Source organism: Cherax quadricarinatus, chromosome 86 (assembly GCF_038502225.1).
Source record: "Cherax quadricarinatus isolate ZL_2023a chromosome 86, ASM3850222v1, whole genome shotgun sequence".
NCBI lineage: Eukaryota > Metazoa > Arthropoda > Malacostraca > Decapoda > Parastacidae > Cherax > Cherax quadricarinatus.
Window position 1 is genome coordinate 14,736,452 of NC_091377.1, and position 27,544 is coordinate 14,763,995.

Below are 27,544 nucleotides of genomic sequence, written 5' to 3' on the forward strand. Positions count from 1 at the left end.
CAGCGTGGGGTGCGAAGAGGTGGCGAATATGAAGGGGAAGTAAGAATGATTGGGAAATGATCACTGTCATGTAAGTCCGGGAGAACAGACCAAGTAAAGTCTAATGCGGCGGAGGAAGAGCAAACTGAGAGATCGATGCAAGAGAGAGTATGAGTCCGAGGATCAAAATGGGTGTGAGTACCTGTATTTAAAACATGGAGGGGGTGGGTGGCAAGAAAAGCCTCTAACTGAATTCCACGGGAATCACAGTGAGACCCTCCCCAGAGGAAATGGTGGGCATTAAAATCACCAAGTAACAGAATCGGTGGCGGTAATGACGAAACAAGGAAGGCAAAATCCGGAATAGATAATGCCCGAGAAGGAGAGAGATATAAAGAACAGAGCGTATACCACCTATGTAAGTGGATACGGGCTGCTGTGTAATGCAGCGAAGTATGAACAAATAGCTGATGGTACGGAATATCAGTGCGGAGAAGAAGGGCACTTTCATTAAAGGTCCCATCAGGAAAAGGATCTGAAGAATACAATAAATTATAGCCTGAGATGTGAGAAATAACAGCAGAGTGTAATTTTGGTTCCTGTAAGCAAACACCAACAGGGGCAAACTGGGAGAGTAACATCTGAAGCTCACCCCGATTACCCCTGAGGCCGCGTATATTCCACTGTAAAAAGGCCATGATTGGCAATGATAAAGATACTTGAAATCCGCAGGTAAGGGTTCCTACGGACTAGAAGGGTTAGAAAAGTCCACATGCGGAGGCAGTGGAAAATGTTCAAGCAGCGAAGGAACGGTGCGCTGTGAAGAAAGGAGTTGCGCAGATGGAGCAGAGGAGAGAGGAAGAGCGGAAGGTGGATCAGTGTCCATTGATGGTTTGGTCTCTGCAATATATTCAGAGATTGCTTCAAGTGTTTCGGAATTCAGAGATGTCGTATGGGAGACAATATTGGGAATGGTAGGGGGAGGATGAGTAAAGATTGGAACTGTATTGGACTGTACCAAGGTAGGGGGGGGCAAAAGGGTGGAGGGAACTGGAGAAGCGTGGCAGGGGACAGAAGAGACAGGAACCTGGGAGGTGGCAGAAGAGGAAGAAACTTGGGAGGGAACAGGGGAGGAAGGTACATTACGAGGAGGAGGGTGAACCTCTGCACTTGTAACTGAGCCAGTGAGAGGGGAAGAACTAGGGACAGAGACAGGGAGGGTAAAATGAGGAGGTGGAAGATGGGTAGGAGGTGTTACCGGACCTTTTTTTGACTTTTGAGAAGTAGAGGGACGATTGGGAAGAGGTGTCGTACGAGGTCTCGTCGATACTGAGGCTTGTAAGAGAGAACTCGAAGAAGCGAGATTAGACTGAGGCGTTGAAGTAGGGACGTCTGAGCCGAGGACAGCAAAAGGATTAGATACAGGAGTGATTATGGGAGAGGTAACCACAGAGGTGGGTGTAGAAGATGGGATACCAGAAGTGGGGGGACGTTTTGAAACACGGGAATAAGAAACACGTGGGAGTCTCCCTTGGAGGCGGAGATGAGAAACTGCCATGGCATAAGGGAGACCTTCTGTCTCTTTGAGGTAACGGATTTCCCGCTCGTTTAAATAGACCTGACAACGGCGAGAGTACGAAGGGTGAGCCTCATGACAGTTAAGGCAAGAGGGAGATCGATTGCAAGACGTATTAGAATGGTCATCGGCACCACAGACTGGGCATTCGGCGATAGATCTGCAATATTTCGCTGGATGGCCAAATCGCCAGCAATTTCTACACTGTTGTGGTGTAGGGATCACCTTTCGAACTTGTAACCGATGTCCTGCTATATAAACGGAGGATGGGAGTTCTCGGCTGTCAAAAGTTAAACGAGCCACATTGCTAGGGTATCGTCTCCGCCCACGGGCAGGAAGAACGTAAGTGTCTACCTTGAGGATTGGGAGATCTTGGAGTTCCAGCTGTTCTAGAATGTCGGTGCCACATGTCTGGAAATTTTGTTGAACTATGGTATGGGGCAGAATAACGGTACCACTACAAGAATTGAGGGAATGATGTTTTTCAAGGGTGACAGGAACAGTATCTATATGGGTAAGACGAGAGAGCTCACGAGCCTGGGTAGCATTCTGTACGGTAATGATGCGCGTACCGCTCTTAAGAGCATGAAAAGAAATATCTTTACCAACATGGCGTAGGAGTGCCTTGCCAATACTATGGTCAGAAAGATAGGCAGTAGAGGAAGTTGGTCGTAAAGTGAAGAATTTAGTCCACTGTTCAGTCTGAAACTGAGCGTGGAAAGGTAGTGAAGGACGTGTCGATCGTTTCTGAGAAGAACGAGAAGGTGAAGGTGGAGAAGTATCATCAGCAGGTAATTGTCGTTGACGTTTAGGCGTGGGACCAGAGTTGGTCCGACGTGGAACGGGTCGGCGATTTGAAAATTGCCGCACCGTAGAGGGAGAGGCCGGAAGCATAGTCAGAGGAGAGCGAAGGTCTGATAAATCGAAGGAGTCAGTCGAGGCCTCAGTACCTGAAGCGGGTGAGGAAACAGCACCGGCAATAGGTACAGAGGCATGAGGAATGTCTGAAGAGTGGTCCAAAGACGAGGCGGGGTCAGAACGGGGTGCGGTATCAAGAAGGGGCCCGGGGGTACCAGGTTCATGGACTAGGGCTGCCATGGTTAGGTTACTTCTTTCTTTTTGTTTTTAAGAAAAAAAAAGAAAGAAGAAAAGAAAATAAAAATAAAAAAAAGAAAAAAAAAGGGGGGACCGGGGAGGGATAGTTCCTAGGAGGGATGAAAGGGCCAGAAATCTCCCTCCGCGCCCAAGAGGACTCGACACCGCTAGTAGCGCAGATGCAGCATGGAACCCGTGCCATACCCTACCCTTCATGCCAGTAAACCAGCAATCTGGGATAGCAACCTCACATCTGCCGAGCTACCTCGGTGGACAAAAGAGAGGGCGGCCGGATATCCGCCACAAAGCATACCTCCTTCAGCCACCACCCCCGGAATCCGAAAGGTGGCTTCCAGAGCTACACCCGTCGCCCAAAAGACACCCAAAGCTACTCCGGGATACCGGAGAGGGATCGGGACATCCCTAGGCAATCCAGATTCCACGGCAAACTACGCCACCGCCAAGAAACCTCAACGGAATGGGATGGACCCCGGTGTCCTTTCTCCTACCTAGGAACTAGCGCGCCTGTGGGAGAAATCCCAAAGGACAAAAAGAGGAAGGGCAAAAGGGAGGAGTGGGGAGGAGGAGGAGGAAAGGAAAAAGGGGAGGATGGGGAGGATGGGATAGGGGAGGGGAGATTGGGGGGTAATTAGGTTCGGTCTGAGGAAGAAGACCGATAGGTCTAATTCCTCAGACCAAGAGCCTCTTCACCACGCCAAGGAGCCCCCCTTGAAGAGGACCAAGAGTCAGAACAGTGAGTCAGTACCCTGAGCCAGTACCCTGAGTCAGTACCCTGAGTCAGTACCCTGAGCCACTACCAAGAGTCAGAACAGTGAGTCAGTACCCTGAGTCAGTACCATGACTCAGTACCCTGAGCCAGTACCCTGAGTCAGTACCCTGAGTCAGTACCCTGAGTCAGTACCCTGAGCCACTACCAAGAGTCAGAACAGTGAGTCAGTACCCTGAGTCAGTACCCTGAGCCAGTAGCATGAGTCAGTACCCTGAGTCAGTACCCTGAGCCTGCACCATGAGCCAATAATCAATCCTTCAATCTTTTCAAAATTGATGGACTGATTACATCGACTCAAGGCTGAGGGACTGACTACGTCAAACTCCTGTTCTTCACCATTCTCCTTTGTACGGACTGATGAAGCCACCGTGTGGCGAAACGTTTCCACAATAAAGATACCCAAGTGTTGCAGATATGTCTAATTTATCAACTTGTCGGTTCTCTGAACCATTTATCAACAGCCATTATTGTTATTAGTACACAAGGGGCACTACCTACAAGTCTCCTTGACACTTCTCCAAACTGTCAAATTAAATAGTCTGCTAAAGGCGTACTTATGTGTGTACATATTAGTGAGACTTACTCTCTCACACCTCTGCTGAAATATTGGCACCACTATAAGGCATTTCAGTTTTTTTTTTTGTATACATGTATATAAATTTCATTCTCGCCACACACGCCTCGAACACCACCAAACTTCTTCACCCCCTCAGATTATACTTGACAGAAAGCGAGGGACTGATACCTTGAACTCCCTCATCACATCTTCCACCATTCTTCTCTTTATTGGAATGATAAAGCCACTGCTTGGCAAAACGTTTTTACAGTAAAGATGCCCAGGTGTAGATTGATTCTTGTGTACTGTGTAATATTGTAGGTGTATAGTATGGGTATATAGTGTGGGTATGTAGTGTGGATATATAGTGTGGTATATAGCGTGGATATATGTGAGTATATAGTGAGGATATATAATGTGGGTATAAAGTATGGGTATATATAGTGTGATTTTGTTCATATTTTTAGTAATGTCTACAGGAGAAGGGGTCACTAGCCCCTTGCTCCCGACATTTTAGTCGCCTCTTACAACACACATGACTTACGGAGGAAAGATTCTTATCCCACTTCCCCGTGGAGATAAGAGGAAATAATGAGAACAAGAACTATTAAAAACAAAAAAACAGGATAAAACTCAGATGTGTATATACATGTACGTGTACATATATGTGTAGTGTGACCTGAGTGTAAGTAGAAGTAGCAGGATATACCTAGCATCCTGCGTGTATGTATCTCTCCCTCCTGCGTTCACTGGAGTACGTTGGATTACGTGCGGCCAGCACTAACAGCCTGGTTGATCAGGCCCTGATCCACCATGAGGCCTGGTCACAGACCGGACCATGGGGGCGTTGACCCCCGGAACTCTCGAGGTATACTCCAGGAACTTCAAGCATTCCCAGTAATTGAGGTGGTTTATCTCCGTTATGCGCGCCATGAAGGTTCTTTGTGCATTTTCTAGGTCAGCAATTTCACCTGCCTTGAAAGGTGCTGTTATATGCAGCAATATTCCAGCCTAGATAGAACAAGCGACCTGAAGAGTGCCATCATGGGCTTGGCAACTCTGGTTTTGAAGGTTCTCATTATCTATCCTGTCATTTTTCTAGCAGATGCGATTGATACAATGTTATGGTCATTAAATAACAAAAAAAAGGCACAATACACAAATAACCCCCACATAGAAGAGAGGAGCTTACGACGACGTTTCGGTCCGACTTGGACTATTTACAAAGTCACACTAACGAGAAGTAGAGCAGGACGGGTATATATAAGCAGGAAGAGGTAGTGGTGGTAGTAGTAGAAGAAGAAGAGGTGGTGGCGGTGGTGGTGGTGGTGGTGGTGGTGGTGGTGGTGGTGGTGGCGGTGGCGGCGGCGGCGGCGACGGTGGTGGTGGCGGCGGTGGTGGCGGCGGCAGCAGCAGCAGAGATGGAAGGAAGTAGTAATGGGGAAGTAAGGAAGAGGAGCCAGTCAAATACAAAGAAAGGGGAGCACTGCAAAGGAGCTAGGTGCCCACAGAGGGAGAGCAAGAACACAGAGGTGGGGGGAAGAGAATTAAATAAATAATGAAGGAACAGAAACACAAGACAGAAGAAAGACAACCCAGAAAAGAAAAAAGGAAAGAGGAAAGGGGAAGAGGGAGAAGAAGAAAAAAGGAGGAATCAGGTTAGGTCACGGGTGTTCTGAAGTTTGGAGCATTTTACAATGTAGTGGGAGAGGAAGGCATCTACAGAGACGAAGCCAGGACTAAGATTCATACAAGGAAAGCTGTGTGTTAGGGAGGATTCAACCAGACGGCGACTGTTAAAGTTGGAAGTAGGGAAGACAGTTTTAGCAGAAGACCAGTCAATAGGATGACTGTGATCTCTGACGTGACAGAAAAGAGCATTGTTAGTGAGATCCTCTGACATGATCACTCCCAGGTCTTTGACATTAGTTTTTCGCTCTATGTGTGGCTGGAATTTGTTTTATACTCCAATGAAGTTTTAATTTCTTCACGTTTTCCATATCTGAGTAATTGGAATTTCTCATCATTGAACTTCATATTGTTTTCTGCAGCCCATTTAAAGATTTGGTTGATGTCCACCTGGAGTCTTGCAGTGTCTTCAATGGAAGACACTGTCATGCAGATTTGGGTGCCATCTGCAAAGGAAGATACTGCACTGTGGCTTATATCCCTATCTGTGTCTACAGGCATAACACCAGACACAAACATCTCTATGACATTCCCCGTGTTCGACTAAACCTTTAGAAAAATTCAATGTATTTCAAAGGACCTAAAATCTGGAACACCCTACCTGAAAACTCTAGAACTGCAGACACATTCATCACTTTCAAAACTACAGTTAGAAAACACCTTATCTCCCTGATCCACCCCGACAACTAACTACATGATAACCACCTGGTGGTTCACAATTACACTCACTCACCCACTGACTATAAACCCAGAAATACTAATCTTAATCTTAAAATAATAAATCCTAACTAGTCATAAGTTTGCCTATGATACTCCAATATAGACACATTGTATTATGCCAAAACAAAAGCATTTACATTGCTAAACTCACAAATTATGATGTAGTCACTTAGCCTTAATACCATAATCTGTAAGGATTTAATGTTAAGAATTAATCTAAGTCTTCCCGAAATGCCTAGCCATGCTAGGTGTCCTAGTGGCCCCCTCTGTAATTAGTATTTTATAACATGTAAACCACACAATACCCAAAACCTGTAAGCCCCACATTGTAACCCTTACAGAGAATAAACTTGAATTGAATTGAATTGAATATGAGGATGAGGAACAAGATGGGGGTGAGTACTGTGCCTTGTGGAACAGAGCTTTTCACCGTATCCGCCTCAGACTTTACTCTGTTGACTACTACTCTTTGTGTTTTATTTGTTAGGAAATTAAAGATGCGCTATTACATCAAGGTCACACTTGTCAAAGGCTTTTGCAAAGTCTGTGTATATTACATCTGCATTCTGTTTGTCTTCTAGAGCATCCAGGACCTTGTTCTAGTGATCCAGTAGTTGGGACAGACAGGAGTGACCTGTTCTAAACCCATGCTGCCCTGGGTTGTGTAACTGATGGGTATCTAGATGGGTGGTGATCTTGCTTCTTAAAACTCTTTCAGAGATTTTTATAATATGGGATGTTAGCACTATTGGTCTGTAGTTCTTTGCTATTGCTTTACTGCCTCCTCTGCGGAGTGGGGCTATGTCTGTTGTTTTTAGTAACTGTGGGATGACTCCAGTGTCCATGCTCCCTCTCCACAGGATGTTAAAAGCACATGATAGGCGCTTCTTGCAGTTCTTGATGAACACAAAGTTCCACAAGTCTGGGCCTGGGGCAGAGTGCATGGACATGTCATTTATCACCTTTTCGAAGTCATTTGGCATCAGGATAATAGTATCAGATAGGCTTGTGTCTACCAAATTCTGCCTCTCTCTCATAAAAAATTAATTTAGGTCTTCGACTCTCAGTCTGGTTAGTGGCTCTCTAAAAACCAAGTCATATTGGAACTTGAGTAGCTCATTCATTTCCTTGCTGTCATCTGTGTAGGATCCATCCCGTGTAATTAGGGGCCCAACACTGAATGTTGTTCTAGACTTTGATTTGGCATAAGAAAATAAATACGTACTTTGGGTTTCTTTCAGTTTCATATATGGCTTTTAGTTCTTCTCGCATTTCTTGACTCCTGTAAGATTCCTTTAGCTTTAGTTCAGTGTGTGCTATTTCTCTGACCAGTGTCTCCCTATGTATTGCAGATATATTGGCGTCTTGTAGCCGCTCTGTTATTCTTTACCTTCATCTGTATAGGGAGTGCCTTTCTTTTTCTAGTTTACATCTTCTCCTTTTCCTTAAACCAGGGAAGTGTTTTTTGGTATGACCAAATGAGACCAAACGGTGGAATAAAATCACATTGATAATGAAAGATGATAACATCAAAATGGCCTTCATAAAAAACATGACAGCATTCTATAACAGTTGGGAAAATAAAAAATCTGGATAAGATAATGCCATCGCCCATGGTACAAATGCTGTCGTGGTAGACAGAAACTGTTTGAATAGAGAAATAAACGATGGTGGCCTGGAGGGGAACAGGAGCTCTAGTGGGGAATCAGGTGTGGACAAGGACATGCAAAAACCAATGTTACAGACTAGTAATACCACAGGAGATAGTAAACAAGGAGATGCCCCGAGAAATAGTGAAGATAAATTACCAGAAATAACTGATGAAGGCTCCATTGTTAGCATTAGTACTGAAGATAGAAATGAGACAGGAAAACACGCACCAGTAGGGAATACAGTCACAAAAACCAAGGCAAACAAACCAGGTCTATGCAAATACTATGCACTTGGTATCTGCAGGCATGGAATATCTGGAAAACAGCATGCAACTTTGACCATTCCAGAAAATGCCGTGCCCATATGACAACAGGAAAATGCAACCTCCCTTCCTGTAAGCTTTTCCACCCTGAAATGTGTCACTCTTCAGTTCAGGAAAGGCAGTGCTTTAACTTATATTACCAGGCACACCATCTAAAGGGGACAAAAAGATACAAAACATCCAGACCATGGGAAAACCTGGGTAGCTACAGCCACTCAAGAGAGAGAAGTTTTTTAATGCCAGGAAGGAAAAAAAACTGGCAGGAAATGACAGAAATCGTACACCAAATCCAATCATTTCTGAAGTGGAATCAGTCAATGGCCTCCACTCCAACACAACAGATACTAGTGCCAGAAAAAAAAGTCCCCCCCCCCATATCACCAATATCACCAATCCGACAACATTCATCTTTGCAAATATATTGGGTCTAAAGCCAGCAACGAATAACAACATACCTTACATCTGTGGACTGCTTATGGAGTCAAATGCAATGTTCGTGGTTTTCACAGAGACCTACATAAAGGATCACTTGGACAACGAAATATGGATCCAAGGTTATAACCTATACAGATGTGACAGAGTGAACAGGCAAATGGGGAATGTTGGCTTGTATATTACAGTCACTTGTATGCTCAGAACTACTAATTGCCTCAAATGATGTAATTGAAGTTTTAGCAGTAAAGATCGAGAACCAAAACCTGGTCATTGTGGTTGTATACAAGCCTTCGGATGCAACGTCCCAACAATTCCAGGAACAGCTTTTGAAAATTGACCTCTGTCTGGAAAATCTTCCAGCTCCTGCCCCCAATATCTTGCTCCTGGGGGATTTCAACCTAAGACACCTAAAATGGAGGAATATAGCAAATAATACTGTAGCAGAGATAACACCAGGAGGCAGCTCAGATGAAAACTCACACACACACGAGTTTTTAAATCTCTGCACCAAATTCACCTAAACCAGCAAACAATAGAGCCTACAAGATTGGAGAATACGCTGGACCTCATCTTCACTAACAATGATGATCTGATATGAAATGTTATCATATCAAAAACAATATACTCAGATCCCAACATAACAGAAGTCCAGACATGTATGCGGGAAGCCCCAGACTGACAAAATATGATCAGTCACGAGGGAGCCTTCTCCAAATTCAATTTCAATAACAAAAAAATAAGGTGGGACCAAGTAAACCAAGTCCTAAATGATATAAACTGGGAAGATAGACTAAGCAACATGGATCCTACCCTATGTCTAGAAAAAATTAACTCTGTGGCACTTGAGGTATGCTCAAGGCATATTCCCTTAATATCTCTTGTAGATGATTCCTGAATACCTGCACAAGGGACGTGGGTCCACTCACCACATAAAATGCATGTAATCCATGCAGTAGCCCATTTGTTTGTTTGGTTACAGACTACACAGGATTTCATGATGTGATTCTATTGGTTTGTTTTACTGTATATTCTACTAATACTTCCTTTAACCCCTTCAGGGTCCAAGGCCCAAATCTGAAGTGGTGCCCCAGTGTCCAAGAATTTTCAAAAAAAAAATTTGTTATTTTTTCTTATGAAATGGTAGAGAATCTTTTTGTGAAGGTAATAAAACAAAAAGTACGAAATTTGATGGAAAATTGATGAAATTATGCTCTCGCGAATTTTGATGTGTCAGCGATATTTATGAATCGGCGATTTTGCCGACTTTGACCCCCATTTTAGGCCAATTACATTATTCCAGTCAACCAAATTCTTAGCTATTTCACTAGTATTATTCCTATTCTATCGATTGAGCACAAGAAATCGCCAAGTCAACTGTTTCAACTACAAATTAAAGTGATCGGAAATTGTTAATTTGGCCAATTTAACACAAAGTTCAAAATATTCCAATTTCAAAATAGGGTCCAGAATAAACAATGTAGGTATTCCTGGAACTAAACTAACATTTCCTCTGTTCATTAGTTACGTTTTGAGGCTTTACAAATAAATTCCATTTTGATTTTTTATTCGCATAATGAATTTTTATTCACACCAAAAAATAGAAGATTTACTGTTGTGCAATACTGTAATAATTGTATAAATATCATCACCATATTTGTGAATGCATATTAGACCCACCAGCTGGTGTGTATCAGACGTGTGAGGTCGTTTGTTTACTCTTGAATATCGGCAAAAATTTAACATTTCTGCTATTTTGAGCTCAGTTTCAAGCCATTTCCAGTGCTAAAACCAATCAAAATCATCTCTATTTCTGTAATATGTCTTCCATTCTATCAAATGAGACCAAGAAATCACAAATACAACTATAAAAAACATACGAAAAAACACTGCAAAGTCGCTGTTTTAATAAAAAAATCATGATTTCAGTTTTTTCTCTCATTATACACAGTGTGCTGCAGGATCTGTTTTATGTGGTGCACACATACCACATAGATGTATTCTCTCATATCTAGGCCCAAATGTACCACTCACAGTTTATCAGAGTGAGCTGAGCTCATGACGTAGATCTACGGTTTGGACCCTGAACGTAAAGCCGTAGATCTATGGGACGGACCCTGAAAGGGTTAAGTGGAGACCTGTCTATTTGTATTGTATACATTTTATTTATTCCAACGAATCCGTTTGGTTTCAGTATCGCAGGGGTTCTTAATGGAGATATAGAGGGTTGAAGGAAGGTAGACACACTTGTTGGATGGTAACATATATTGTCAGACTGTGATGATGAACGTGGAGCCCAGCCTCTGCCTGTCTTAGCCTGTCTAGGTCTACACGCCATCTGAGAGCGGGGCAGAGGTACGAACGTGCACATGCGCATCCCATGACGTCACACAGTAGTCACAGGCCTAAAAGGGATCTCCTATCTAAAGCACATGGATGATACTATATGCTATGCTATATAACACAGGGATCAGCAACTATGCTGACAGCTCGGTCATGTTACGTATGTCGTCTCGACATACACTACTATCTATAGGCTGAACAGGCAGGCGGTTCTGGGCTGATTCTATACAATAACAAATTCATATATAACTTAGAACTAATGGATGGTATCATAATGGATGTTAACAAAATGAGTTTTACGTAATGGGTGTTAATGTAATCACTTTTAACGTAATGAGTTTTAACGTAATGCATTACAAACTATAAGAACAAATCATTGTAAAATATGGATGGAATTGATCGATCGATCTGTATTCATGCACTCTACGGATTCTGAGGAAGAATAAATATATATATACAAGGTGAAATTAACAGCAAAGGCATCTACTGCACTCAGACTATTACTGTCAATTCTCAGAATACGGAGGGAACGTGGATACAAAAAAAAAAAAAATTCTGAAAAACTAATCAGTTAATAACAGTCAGTTGACAATTTACTTCATCTCGGACATCTAGTTATACAGACTATGTACATTTAAACCCAATTCTGCGAGGGTGAGGTTTACATATGCAGAATGGTTATCATCTCTGGGAGGATCGAATTCCTCTGCAATGGCTAACACATGCCTTGACTGAGGGAGATCTGAACGAGTATCTACAAAAGATACTTGTGGGTTTCTCATTACTTGTCGAGTACGCAAGGAGTAACGACATTCAGGTTGGTTATCTGACTGAGTATTTGAGGTAGAGGGTACAGAGTCAAGAGGATTTTCAGTATCTGTCACATTAGTCTGGGTAGCAATATCATCAATACCGCATACTAATTTCATATGATCTAAATGCGAGTCTTTGTACTTGTCAGTACTAATTTCTCTAACCTTATACTTATTACCAGAGATATGTTCTACAACTCGATAAGGTCCGACAAACTTTTGATCGAGCTTAGGCATTTCGGATGTTTTGTTGAAATTTGTCAGCATTACTCTTGAACCTACTTTTACTTTTGATGGCTTAGCACGGCTATTAGTTACTCTAGTAAATTCTGCTGTTGATTTGTGAAGTGTTTCACGGATTCTTCTAAAAACACTTTGAGCCATGCTGGTACGAGTTGCTACGAAATCATCAGGGTTGTAATTAGGTTTCGGAGTGGAATATAACAACTCACAGGGTAAACGCTTGTCTACACCATACAGTGCATAATGTGGAGTATCACCTATTGAAGCATTGTAAGCAGAATTTATGGCACATTGGACATCTGGTATGACTTCATCCCAAGTTTCACTATTGGGGTTGATAGTGGCTCTCAGGACAACAAGTACTTTCTTATTGGTTCATTCGGCTAACCCATTGCTGGCAGGATGATAAGGAACAATGGTGGATTTAGAGATCTTGTATAAAGTACACAAATTTTCAAGAATCTCATTACAGAATTCACCTCCATTATCTGTTATTAAGGACTTAGGGGTGGTATGCCTGCAGATAATGCGTTCTTTAAACGCTTTAGCTACTGTCTCTGCAGTCTTATCTGCAATAGGAACTAACTCACAATATCTGGTGAAATGGTCTACCATAACACACAGATGTTTGTTGCCTTGGAGGGAACATTTAAAATTGGTTAACAAGTCAAGGGCAACTCTTTCCCACGGTTCGCTAGTGGTTGGGTACACTTGGATAGGATTAGGACCATTGACATTCCCTTTATGTTGCATACAGACACTACATTTCTTAACATACTCGGAAATGTCAGTTGCCATACGTGGCCAAAAGTATTTCATTCTGGCTTGTTTCACAGAACGATCCATACCAGGGTGTGCAACACCTGGTGCATCATGAACTAGCTGTAGAGCTACGTTCACTAGTGACTGTGGAATTACTAACTGGTAAACTCTTCTACTTGGAGTACCCAACTCGGCTGTTCGATACAGTAATTCTTGGCTCATTACAAAGTCACTAATGGGTGCTGGTGGCTTCACAGTAAGAATAAGATCTTCCTGGAGCAGGAATCGAATCACACCAGACCACATGGGATCTGTTCTTTGGGCATTTTTGACATCCTCGACAGTAAATGGAGGATCTGCAGTAACTACACTAACGTGTCGCAATAAAGCATCTGCGACTACATTCGACTTGCCAGGTAAATGTTCAAAAGTGGGATTGAACTCTTGGATAGTCAAGGTCCATCTGGCTAACCTTCCAGTAGGCTGTTTGTTCTGGAATAAAGGTATCAGTGGTGCATGGTCTGTCATGTCATGAACAGGGCACTGGTAAATAATGTCTTGGAAGTGCTTTAAAGACCATACTATAGCTAAAGCTTCTTGCTCCGTTACTGTATAATTACGTTCAGCCTTCATAAGGACTCGGCTAGCAAATGCAACTGCGTTGTACTTGCCATCAGTCTTCTGAGCTAGTACGGCACCTATGCCAATTGAACTAGCATCAGTTGTCAGATAGAAGGGCTTAGAAAAATCTGGGAATTTCAAAATTGGAGCAGATGTTAACTTTTCTTTTAGAGTTTGGAATGCTCTTTCTCGACGGAAGGTCCAAACAAAAGGAGCATCTTTCTTAAGCAATTCAGTTAGCGGAGCAGCTATGGAAGAAAAATTGACAATGAAAGATCTATAAAAACCTGCTAAGCCCACAAAGGATCTTACGGCATCAGCAGTTTTGGGAGTTGGAAAATTTAGTACTGCAGTTACTTTACTTTGATCAGTCGTAACCCCTCTAGGAGTGACTACGTGACCAAGAAACTTGAACGGCGTAAGCCTCACTGAGAACAGCCACACTGCCGTGAAGATATTCTAATAAAATACACCCACAAAATACCACAACACCACAAGGATGAAAAAGAGCACTCAGGATGGCTTTAAGCTTGAATCACAAGCGATGAAGACTACTCACGTGGCTTGCTTGAGTACTGGGGTAAGGCACCTGGGTTAGTTGCTAGCTGGTTTATCTTAACCCTTCACACAGAATGGCTTGACAACCTCACACGATGAGCACAGCAAGGGTGGAAAGCTGGCTTGGCAGGCAAAAGAACTGGATGAAATAGACTAGGCTCGACTTGGCTCCCTCACCACAGACTGGAAGCTGGCTTATTTTGCAAACTCGGGTCAACCCCTCAGGAGTGATGCAAATAAGCAGATAAACACTAATACAAAGAGACTGACCAGTGAATGGTGTAGAAGCTGGTAGGAACTTGAGAGAGTAGCTGACTTGAGGTAGCTGGCTGGCTAGGTCGGCCTACTGGGGACACGAAATGGCAGTCTTGCTGGTTGAAAGAAATCTCCGTACATCGGCGTAATTATCAATTTTACGCCCACACCGCTGGCACCATTTATCGCAGGGGTTCTTAATGGAGATATCGAGGGTTGAAGGAAGGTAGACACACTTGTTGGATGGTAACATATATTGTCAGACTGTGATGATGAACGTGGAGCCCAGCCTCTGCCTGTCTTAGCCTGTCTAGGTCTACACGCCGTCTGAGAGCAGGGCAGAGGTACGAACGTGCACATGCGCATCCCGTGACGTCACACAATAGTCACAGGCCTAAAAGGGATCTCCTATCTAAAGCACATGGATGATACTATATGCTATCCTATATAACACAGGGATCAGCAACTATGCTGACATCAGTGATTTTTCACTTTTTTCTTGGACGAATCCGGACAAATTCAGTTAGTGGATCACTGTATATTTTTTACTAATAACCACCTTAAAGGTAGATCTGTCTATTTGTATTGTATTTTTTTTGTTGTACTTACTGTGTGGGTGTTTGATGAGGACACATAAAACCCCTTCAGCTTAAGAATCCGGTCAGAGATCTTGTTTTCAACGAATTCATTTGAATCCGGTAATTGGATCACTAATTTCTTGCACGATTCGGGTAGATCCAGATTAGTGGATCACTTATTCTTGGACGTGTCCAGTCGGTGATTTTAGACTAGCTCATGAAAAGGACTACTGGAAAAAATATTTAACAGAATAATGTGTGTTCAGTTTGATACAAAAAGTATAACTTGCATGTTGAAGCAGCTGTGGCTTCTGAAGATGAAGATTTCTGGAGGGATATTTGGTTTTCATTGTGTATATGGTGACCGCTGCTAACTACAGGTTTAGTGTATTACCACTCCATCACAAGAGGTACCAATTTGTTACTGGTTATTAGCTATGGCAACACTGTAAGGTTTCTGTATGATGTCACTAGGGGGATGGTATCACTAAAAAATAGGTCGGGTACACTGGCAGGTTTAGAAGATTATTAAATACAAGCTGACCTGCATGGTAGGGTCCTGGCGACTGTTGGCAACTATTTACCACAAGGAACCTGCCTACTTAGGCCTAAATTAACCTTAATTTTCACCTTACATTTATTTTGGTATCTTATCTATATACTACGATACCACTGCAAATAACATCATAACACTATGTATGACACTCTATTATCTTGGAGACTCTCTTTCCTCTGGCTAAAAGTTCTAATATTGTTGTTATCTGCACACACACTAAGCCCAGGGTCCCCTCTTGAGAGTATATTCTGGCAGGTATTGCACACTAATTCTCCTTTTTTTGACGCAGTGTATACTATTTTCTAAGAAGTTGGGTCCAAACACTGGAGGGATGAACCTTATAAGTCCACTGGCACAGTCTAGAAATCTAGCATGCAAGCGATCGTGATAATCACAAAAAAAAAAAAAACACAGAATACAGCGGGGCCCGCAGCGGCATGCGGGCACATTTGTCACGTATTATCAAAGATCGTTGACACATACCCACTACCATTATAGTATGCTCCTCACTTAGCGGCGAACTCGTAAAATGATGTAATCTTAAGAACGGAACCCTGTCATAAAGTGAGAAGAGGCTGTATTTTATGTTAATATTTTTGTTTATTATTTTTATCTTTGTTCTTTGTGTGTGTGTTATAATATATATAGCATATATAATGTTCTCTGGCAATGAGTACTGAGTGACCTACACTGTCAGAGTACTTTATAATATCACTATTACTACTACCACTACATACCTACTTCCCTCCCTTCACTACTGTTTAAACAATGTCCTTTGTTACAACCACTTTGTTTGTTTATTATTTTATCTTTAAACATCAACTTTTGCATTCCATATTTGGAAATTGTTACTAAAAAATTTTTATCTTACTAATTAACAAATACTAAAATGAATTATCTTTTCATAGTTACTTTTCTATAAATATAACTACAGTGGACCCCCGCCTTACGATGACATCGCGTTACGTTAAATCTGCCATAGGATACATTTTAACGCAAAAATTTTGCCTCGCCTCACGCTAAAAAACTCGTCTTACGTGATTCATCCAGGACGCGTCCCACGTGTGGCCTCAGCGCCAGTGTTTTCAAGCCAGCCAGTGCGGTTGCATCTACGCATATATTTGGTGCATTTCACATTACCCCAGTGTTTTTAGTGCTTGTAACTGCAAAGTAAGTCACCATGGACCCCAAAAAAGCTTCTAGTGCCATCCCTGTGGTAAAAAGGGTGAGAATTAGTATGGAATTGAAAAAAGAGATTAAGGAAATGTGTGCAAAGTGGGTTGAGCTGCAAACCTTTATGGATGAAAATCACCCTCACACAGCTATTGCAAGCTGTGCTGGTGACTATTACAATGACAATGTTGTGAACCACTTTAGACAAATCATAAAGGAACGAGAGGTACAGAGCTCTATGGACAGATTTGTTGTGCAACAGAGGCCCAGTGACTCTCAAGCTGGTCCTAGTGGCATTAAAAGAAGAAGGGAAGTAACCCCAGAAAAGGACTTGCTACCTCAAGTCCTAATGGAAGGGGATTCCCCTTCTAAACAATAACTTCCACACTCTACCCCTCCCATCCCATCAATCATCCCCAGATCTTCAATAAAGGTAAGTGTCATGTATTCTATTCTTAGTAGAGTATTAAGTGTGCATGTCTTCTTCAGTTTGTATGTACTAAAATTAATATTTCATGTGGTAAAAAAAAAAAATTCATACTTTGGGGTGTCTTGCACAGATTAATTTGATTTCCATTATTTCTTATGGGGAAAATTAATTCGCCTTACGATAATTTCGGCATATGATGAGCTCTCAGGAACGGATTACTATCGTAAGGCGGGGATCCACTGTACACAGTTGTCCCATTCTTTATGCAAATTCACTATTATGTGATGCTCTGTTTCTATCAGTAATTTTTAGATATGTGACCTAGTCAGCATGGGTTGCAAGGTGCATTGAAAATTCTAATTACAGTGGTCCCTTGATAATCGTCGGACTCGATAGTCATCCTTTTCAGACATCATTGCGTTATTTTCAGCCGAACGTTGGCTCGCAAATGGTCGGTTGACTCGCTTATCATCGTTCGTCCTGGACGCGTACTCACAGCTCTGAGCCGCCTTGGCCTCCCTTCCCAGCCAGTGTGCCATTGTTTACCAGTGAGCAATGGTCCCCTCACTTGTTCATACAAAATATTTCATAATATTCCATTCATTTTAGTGCTTGCAAGTGCTAAATAAGCTACCATGGCTCCAAAGAAAGCCCCTAGTGCCAAGCCTTTGGTAAAGAAGGTGAGAAATAAGACTGAATTTAAGAAAAACATCATTGAACAATATGAAAGTGGCGTACGTGTGGCCGAACTGGCCAGGATGTATAACAAACCCCATACAACCATATCTTCCATCATGGCAAAGAAAAAGGAAATCAAGGAAGCTGTTGATGCTTGGAGAAAACTGTGGTCAGATTGTGTCCACAAGAGGGATTTTGAAGAGTTAGTGACTGACCCTGATGAGCCTATGTCAGTTGTGAAATCTATTGTGGCACTGGGGAGTTCCATGGGGTTGGATGTGAGTTTGGAGGATGTGGAAGAGTAGTTGGAGGACCACAATGAAGAGCTAACCACTGAGGAGCTGCAAGAGGTTCAGCAGGAACAGCAACAGATTACAGCTCAAAATCTTGCTGCAGAGGAGGAGGAAGAGAGACAGAAGAAGGTGCCTTCTTCAGAAATTAAGGAGATTTTTGAAATGTGGGGTAGGATGGAAAGATTTATGGAGAAACATCACCCTGAGAAGGATGTTGCAAGCCATATTGGCAACTTGTACAGTGACAGAGTCTTGGCCCATTTTAGGGAAGTTTTAAAGAGATGCCAGAAACAGAGCTCTCTGGACACTTTTTTTGCGAGACAGGACTCCAGTGACTCTCAACCTGGTCCTAGTTGCATTAAGAAACAGAGAAGAGAAGTAACCCCAGAAAAGGACTTGGTACCTGAGGTGTTGATAGAAGGGGATTCCCCTTCCAAACAGTAACTAATCCAATCTCTCTCCTCCTCCAGTTTTCCATACACTAAGAAGAATCGCCAATAAAGGTAAGTGTTATGCTGTTAATTGTATTTACATTGTTTCTTATGGGGAAAATTGATTCAAAAAATCGTCTATTTCGATAATCGTCGCACTTCCAGGAACGGATTAATGACAATAAACGAGGGACCACTGTATGTGTAATTAAGTGCTTTTGACTTCATTAAGCCTAGTACAGATGCCAGGAGCTTGGAACACATGTATAGCATAAAGAATCAACACCTGTACTTCACAACCAGTCCACATTTATAGTGGACAAATAGTCCTCCCTTATTGTCAACAAATAGTTCAAGTCTTGATGCTCCATAATCAAAATTTTGTTTCTTAAGTGCGAGTTAATTGTGAAGTGGAGTTAATTGTGATTATGGAGCAACAATATTGTGACCTTTAGTTTCTATTACTATACTTTGCTCATTTCATATCAAAGTATCTTTGATACTTTTGCAATGGGTTTCAAGAGTTTTTCTGCTGCCACAGCCCGACCTTGGGCCACACTTGTTGCAAAGGTTCTGAATATATTCTGGGTGAGTATGTGTGTGGATCATGTTGGTTATAAATCTATTTTATATTATAATGTTTCTAACCATGGGCATGCACTGGAACTTTCCTAAGGAGGATAGAGGAGGGGCAAGGGGAAAGACAAACTTGATCCAGTGAAGGGATGCAGCTGCTATCCCTCTTGTTCCACCTGCCAATAGATGTCCATGTCTACAAAGCATGGCTCATGAAATTGTAATAACACGATCACAAAGAAATTGTGGAGTGGATTGGGCTTGAACCTACGGCAAGCAAGTCCTAAAACTCCAGGCATAGGCCCCACTAATGGGGCCCATGCTAACTTCTCTCCTTTTGATGTATAGAAATATACAGTGGACCCTTGGTTATCAGCCATTCCACTTATCAGCCAACTCGGTTATCGGCTGGTTTTTCAGCTCCCAGTTATTGGTCATTATTTTGCTTTTCAACGTATGGTACGTGTCCACCCGCCACTGTCAGCCACTCGCGCGTCAGTCTGGCTTTGTCTCTGGGCGAGTGAGGAAGCTTCTGCTCATTCATCCAAACATTTCGCTATAATTCATTGATTTTCGTGGTTATCAATTAAGTGCAACTGGGAAATAAGTAACCATGGCCCCAAAGAAAGTTCCTAGCAAAGTTCCTTTGGTAAAGAAAGTGAGAAACACAATGGAATTTAAGAAAGTTGTTGAAGAGTATGAGAGTGGTGTATGGGTCCTAGAACTTGCCAGGATGTATGGGAAAAACAAATCAACCATCACTTCTATCCTTGCAAAGAAAGAACAAATCAAGGAAGCTGATGTGGCAAAAGGAGTAAATGTGCTAACCAAACAAAGGTCACTGATATTGGAAGATATGGAGAAGTTGTTAGTTTTGTGGATCACCGAAAAACAATTAGTGGGAGATAGTGTTGCGGAGTCGATGATTTGTGAGAAGGCAAGGCAGTTGCATGCAGATCTTGTAAAGAAAATGCTGTTAGTGAATTTAGGGCTAGCAAAGGCTGGTTTGAGAGATTTAAGAAGATTAGTGGCATTCACAGTGTGGTAAGGCATGTGGAGGCTAAAAGTTCAGACAAATGTGCAGCTGAAAAAATTGTGCAGGAAGTCAAGGGGTACGTAAAGGCTGAAAGATTACTCCCCAACAAGTGTTCAGTTGTGACGAAACAGGCTTCTTTTGCAAGAAAATGCCAAAGGAGGAAAAAGCACTGCCAGGACACAAGCCTGTGAAAGACAGGCTTACTCTTTTGTTCTGTGCTAACACTAGTGGGGATTTCAGAGTGAAGCCTTTACTGGTGTATCATTCTGAAAATCCCAGAATCTTCAAGAAAAACAATGTTGTCAAGAATAGATTGTGTGTGATATGGAAAGCTAATAATAAGGCATGGGTCACTAGGCACATTTTCAAAGAGTGGGTCAATGATGTGTTTGGCCCCAGTGTGAAAAAATACCTCCTGGAAAAGAAATTGCCACTTAAGTGCCTCCTGGTACTGGACAGTGCTCCTGCTCATCCTCCTGACTCTAAATAACTAAAAAAGGCACAATACCATGACTGGAACGATACACAAATAACCCGCACATACAAGAGAGGAGCTTATGGCAACATTTCGGTCCGACTTGGACCATTTACAAAGTCACACTGACTCTACACAAAAGCACTCTTTCAAAGGTGGTTTGAAGTGACCTCAGACACTCATTTGACCCTAAGAGAGTTCTGGAGGAATCACTTCAGTATCCTCCATTGCATAAGCCTTATAGGTAATTTTCTGCTTGGAGAAAATTGTGGCCTGATTGTGTCGAAGAGAAGGATTTTGAAGGGTTTGGGGCTGACCCTGTGGACCCTATGCCTGTTGTAAAATCTATTGTGGCACTGGGGAAGTCCATGGGGTTGGGTGTGAGTGGTGAGGATGTGGAAGAGTTGATGGAGGACTACAGGAAAGAGCTAACCACTGAAGAGCTGCAAGACCTTTAACTGGAACAGCAACAGATTGGAGCTGAGGAAATTGCTTCAGAGGAGTAGGAAGAGAGAGGGGAGAAGGTGCCTTCTTCAGTGATTAAGGACGTGTGCGCAAAGTGGAATGAGTTGCAAAGTTTTGTTGAAAAGTATCACCCTGACCAAGCTGAAACAAACCATATCTGCAACATGTTCAGTGACAAAACCTCGTCCCCCTTCAGGGAAATCTTAAAGAGACACCAGAAACAGAGCACTCTGGACAGTTATTTTGAGAGACAGGGGTCCAGTGACTCTCAAGCTGGTCCTAGTGGCATTAACAGACAAAGAAGGAAAGTAACCCCAGAGAGGGACTTGTTGCCTGAAGTCCTTATGGAAGGGGATTCCCTTTCCAAACAATAGCCCCAACTCCCTATCTTCCATAAGGCAAAAAGAGTCTTCAGTAATGGTATTTAACAGTGATTTTATTGTTCATATATTTATTTTATTTAGTTCTCATTGTTTTATGTATGTAAAACTACAGTGAAACCTCAAATATCGAACTTAATCCGTTCCAGGAGTTAGTTCTAAATTTGAAAAGTCTGAAAAGCGAAGCAATATTTCCTATAAGAAATAATGGAAATACAATTAATCCATTCCAGAAACCCAAAAATATTCTCACACACAAAAAAAAACATTTTATAGAGATTAATTATAGATTTACATACACACAACAAATATAGTGTTCAATTATGTATTAATAAATTTAAATAAACATATAAATAACATTTTACTTACCTTTATTGAAGATTAGTGATGGCATCTGGAAGATAGGGAGGAGGAGAGAGGGAGTTGGGGTTAGTGTTTGGAAGGAGAATTCCCCTCCATGAGGACTTCAGGTATCAAAGCCTTCTCTGGGGTTACTTCCCTTCTCTGTCTTTTAATGCTACTAGGACCAGCTTGAGAGTCACTGGACCCCTGTCTCACAAAGTAACTGTCCACAGTCCTCTGTTTCTGGTACCTCTTTAAGATTTCCCTAAAATGGGACATGGTTCTATCACTGAACTTGTTGCAAAGATGGCTTGTTTCAGCTTGCTCAGGGTGGTACTTCTCCACAAACATTTGGGCATCATTCCACTTGGACATCATTCCACTTCTGTATTATTTCCTTCTTCACATCTATGGTGTTTCTCACTTTCTTTACTACAGGGATACCACTAGCAAGTTTCTTTGCTCCCATTGTATCTTATTTCACAGTCCCACAAGCACTAAACACAATGAAATAATCGTAAAATGTTTGAATTAGAGTGCAGGTTAGTGTTCGCTCAAGCTTCAACAAAACCAGACTGGCTCACGGCGCCTGCGTGGGGACGTGGACAGAGCAGGCTACCGGACAGGTCCGGTACCCGGCGGTTCGAAAATAGGGGCAAGTTCGATAATAAGGACAAAGTTGGTTTGTAAAAAGGGTTCTATTTTCGAAGAGTTTGATAAGCGATACGTTCGAAATTTGAGGTTCCACTGTATAATTACAGTGGACCCCTGGTTCGCGATGCCATCGGTATCCGATAAATCCGGTATGCGATACATTCTAACGCAAAAATTTTGCCTCGGTTCTTGTTAAAAAACCCGGTATACAATTCATCCGAGATGTGTCCACGTGTGTGCCAGTGTTTACAAGCCAGCCAGTGTGCTCGTATCTAAGGATACATTTGGTACATTCCATATTATCACTGTTTTTGGTGCTTGTTTCTGCAAAATAAGTCACCATGGGCCCCAAGAAAGCTTCTAGTGCCAACCCTTCAAGAAAAAGGGTGCTAATGACTATTGAAATGAAGAAAGAGATAATTGCAAAGTACGAAGGTGGAGTGCGTGTGTCCAAGCTGGCCAGGTTGTATACAAAACCCCAATCAACCATCTCTACTATAGTGACCAGGAAAACGGCAATCAAGGAAGCTGTTGTTGCAAAAGGTGCAACTGTGATTACAAGACAGCGACTGCAAGTGTTAGAAGATGTTGAGAGACTGTTATTGGTGTGGATAAATGAAAAACAGATAGCAGGAGATAGCATCTCTCAAGCGATCATTTGTGAAAAGGCTAGGCAGTTGCATGACGATTTGGTAAAGAAATTGCCTACAACTAGTGGTGATGTGAGTGAATTTAAGGCCAGCAAAGGTTGGTTTGAAAGATTTAAGAATTGTAGTGGCATACATAGTGTGATTAGGCATGGTGAGGCTGCCAGTGACTCTCAAGCTGGTCCTAGTGGCATTAAAAGAAGAAGGGAAGTAACCTCGGAAAAAGACTTGACACCTTAAGTCCTTTTGGAAGGGGATTCCCCTTCTAAACATTAACAACTTCGACACTCTCCCCTCCTCCCATCCCATCAATCATCACCAGATCTTCATTAAAGGTAAGTGTCATGTATTCTATTGTTAGTAGAGTACATACTACAAACTGTGCATGTCTTCTTCAGTTTGTGTGCATTAAACTTAATACTATTTCATGTGGTAAAAGTTTTTTTTTTCATACTTTTGGGTGTCTTGCACGGATTAATTTGATTTCCATTACAGTGGACCCCCGCATAACGATATTATTTCAATCCAGAAGTCTGTTTGGGTGCCGTTATAGACCAAATTTGTTCCCATAAGAAATATTGTGAATTAGATTAGTTCTAAAAATACACCTACAAAAGCACTTACAAAAATAAACTTACATAATTGGTCGAGTTGGGAGCTGATCGTTATCCGGGGGTCCACTGTATTTCTTATGGGGAAAATTCATCCGCTTTCCGATATTTTTGGTTTACGATGAGCTCCCAGGAACGGATTAATATCGTGAACCGGGGGTCCACTGTAATCTTAAAAAATGTATTTTTTTGTTAATATTTTTAGGTGTCTGTAACAGATTAATTTTACATCTTTACATTAATTCTTATGGGAAATATTATTTCAGTTTTCGGCCATTTTGGTTTTAGGCTGACCTTTTGGAACGGATTACGGCCGATAACCGAGGGTCCACTGTACCTAGTTGGTTGAATGTTATTAGAGCCAGTTGGCCCAGTGGTTAACACACTGGCCTGTGAGTTTTAAGACTCACTTACCACGGGTTCAAACCCCACCCATTCCCCGATTTATCTATAAATCATCCAAAGAAACAATGTGTATTTGTTGTTGTGTATATGCTAATAGTTTATTATCTCCACAGATGGAAGTGCCACAGCCCCCCTCGTCACTCTACCTATGGCCTTAACCTCCGCGGCCTTACAACAGTCCGCAGCAGCTGCAGCAGCTGTAGTGTCTGCTGCTTCAGTGGCAGCCACTGCCAGCACTAATAACAGTAGTAACAGCAATAACAGCAGCCAAGCTGGACCAACAGACCTCTCTATGCCCATCAAGAGAGAGAAGTGGTCTTAAGTTTGACAACGAAGCTATACGTACTTGACTTTGCCTGTGCCTTTCTTTGTTATAGCTTAAGATACATATCTCAGCTATATGCTGCCAGATACTTCTGCTTTAAATCTAGACAGTAAAGTTAGTAATAGATTAATGAACTTTGTAACATTATCTTGCTATATAAATAACAGATGAAATACTGTATATCTCAAAGAATAGACTATACTGTACAGGATTACCCTTTAAAGGGGTTTAAGAGATCTTGATCCAAGGATTTGTAGCTATCTTTCCCTTGAATCAAACCTAATTACAGCCCACATCCCAGGAGTTGTATGACCACTGTTGCTGCTTCCCACAAACAGCACAGTAATCTCTGCTATCGACAGTGTTTCCTTTTAGGCCACTACTCATGGGTTTAAATATTCTGGTACTAAAACACATCAGATTATTTTACTAGATACTCTATGCTTCATTATAACTGTGGTTTCCATGACCCTGAACGAGATAAGTTACGTTCATGAAAATTGGCACATAAATTAATGTAATTTGTAAAGTGAAAAACATATGGGAAAAATAAGGTTATGTTCCATATACCTTCTAATTTGTCACCCATTTTTTTCTACTTGTGTACTAGGTAAACATTACTAGAGTATAACGTACTTCACCCTCTCTTAATTTTTATTTGAAACACATGAGTGTGGGGGAAGGAGCAGCCTATTTAGATATGGCCAGAAAAGTTGGCAAGAAGGGCAGGTTGTTCTGTATGTTAGTCATTCATTTGCACTGAATTACTTAACACAAACTATAGAGATAAAATTTTTGTGGTTAAAATGGTTAATCAGAGTCTGGTTGTCTACATGTATATAAACCACCAGATGCAATGTCCCAGCAGTTCAAAGACCATCTAATGAAAATAGATCACTGTCTTGGAAACTTGTCAAACAGGGCCCTAAATAATATGTTTCTTGGTGACTTTATTTTAAGGCATCTAAAATGAACGAATGTAGCAAATACTGTAATAGCAGAGAGTGTTCCAGGAGCTAGCTTGGCTAAACAGTCTCACTTAGTCAAATTATTAAGCTTCTGTAACACATTTGCCTTAAACCAGCAGACAGTGGAACTGACTAGCCTATAAAGTACCTTTGTTCTTACCAAGAATAATGAGGAAGTGGTAAGGAACATAATGCTGTCAAAGACTAAAATCTGACCACAACCTGATTGAGGTTCAGACTTCCATATACACTGATCTGGAACAGTGGAACATGATCACTCATGAGGAGGAATTCAACAAATTTACCTTCAAGAATAAGAACATCAACTGGAACCAAATCAATTATGACCTTGCCAAAATGTATTGAGAAGATATGACTAACATGGACCTTAACCAATTCCTTGGTAAGTGTTCCAGCCACAGTATTGTGACTTTTATCCTTCATGACTATACTTTGCTGTTTTCATATAAGTAACTTCTACCACTGATACCTCTGGAGTATGTTCCAGAAAGATGTGAATTAGAGAGTGTGAGAGGGAGAGAGATGCTCCCTCTACAGGTGAAGGTGACAGATAACAGAATATCTCAAAGGCACCCCAACTTTCTGAAGTATGAAATATTGATTAGAGAACTAGACAGCACTAAGATCAAATTGAATGTGGCCAGGAGAAACAGGAAACAAAAGAGCCATAAATGAAATAAGACACCCCAATTTCTTTTTCTCATATGGAAAATCTAAGCTGCAACTTGCATCTGGTATCAGCCCCTTACTTAAAGGAGATGGAACATACACTGGCAATAACAACAAATAAGTGAAATAGCAAAATCACAATATAACTTTGTATTCAGTGAACCATTAATCATTATTAAGGTTGATGACCCATATGTGTTTTTAAGAATGAGATTCTAAATGCTGCTGACATCTCCACAATTTCTGATGTAACCCTGATTCCACTTGACTTAAAAAAACCATTAATAGCATCTTCACAAATACACACTAACCCAGGCCTTTGATGAGTTTTGAGAGTTTTTCCACTTCCAGAGCCAGATTTGTCTGGTACTTGCCTGATCAACCAGGCTGTTGCTGCTGGCAGCCCACTGGCCCACATATCCATCACAGCCTGGTTGATCTGGCACCTAGTGGAGATACTTGTCCAGTTTCCTCTTGAAAACTTCTACACTTGTCCCAGTAGTGTTTCTGATATCTTCTGGTAAGATGCTGAGTAGTCTGGGGTCATGGATGTTGATACAGTGTTCCCTTATTGTGCCCACAACACCCCCTCCTTTTCACTGAATTTATTTTGCACTTCCTTCCATATCTCTCACTCCAGTATGCTATTATGGCAGTGTGCAGATTTGGGACTAGGCCCTCAAATACTTTCCAGGAATATATTGTCATGTATCTCTCTCTCCTTTCCAGTGAGTACATATTTAAGACTTTAAGGCATTCCCAGTTTTATTGGTTCTATGCAGGCATGAAACAGTCTCTGCATCTGTTCCATCTCTGATATTTCTCCTGTCTTGAATGGGGCCGTCAACACTAAGCAACATTTTAAATGAGAGAGCACAAGTTTATTTGAATAGTCACCACTGGCACTATTTCCCTTGTTTTGAACGATCTCATTATCTATCCTGCCTTTTTCCAAGCTGTCATGAAATTTGCCTTATTGTGTTCTTTGAAATAAAGGTCAGCAGACATAATTACTCCCAAATCTTTCATGTGTTCCTTACATGCTATTTGATGAGCTTCTGCCTTCGAGCATCAACTGTGCCTCTTAGTACATGTGAACATCCTAATAGGAGCTTGAACATACAGCAGGCTTGTGTGAGTGGGGTAGACAGAAGTTAGTGTAGGCAAGTAGTTTTTATCATTTGATGTGCTGTGAGATTGTGAGCAAGGCAACATTTATGAAGGGATTCAGAGAAATTGGTTAGCCAAACTAGAGTTCCTGAGGTGGGAAGTACAGTGCCTGCACTCTGAAGGAGAGGTAGGAGTGGGAAGTACAGTGCCTGCACTCTGAAGAAGAGGTGGGAGTAGGAAGTACAGTGCCTGCACTCTGGAGAAGGGGTGGAGGTGGAAAGTACAGTACCTGCACTCTGAAGGAGGGGTGGAGGT

At 41.9% G+C, this 27,544-nt stretch overlaps 1 protein-coding gene across 1 annotated transcript in view; it reads left to right on the forward strand.

Annotated features, from left to right (window-relative positions):
- LOC138855251 (uncharacterized) overlaps window positions 1–27,134 on the forward strand; it is a 64,026-nt gene extending 36,892 nt beyond the window's left edge. The window contains exon 4 of the mRNA XM_070103658.1: window positions 24,250–27,134. Within this exon, the coding sequence (XP_069959759.1) occupies window positions 24,250–24,458 (209 nt within the window). The 3' untranslated portion in view covers window positions 24,459–27,134. The remainder of the gene's footprint in view (window positions 1–24,249) is intronic.
- Window positions 27,135–27,544: the final 410 nt, after the last annotated feature.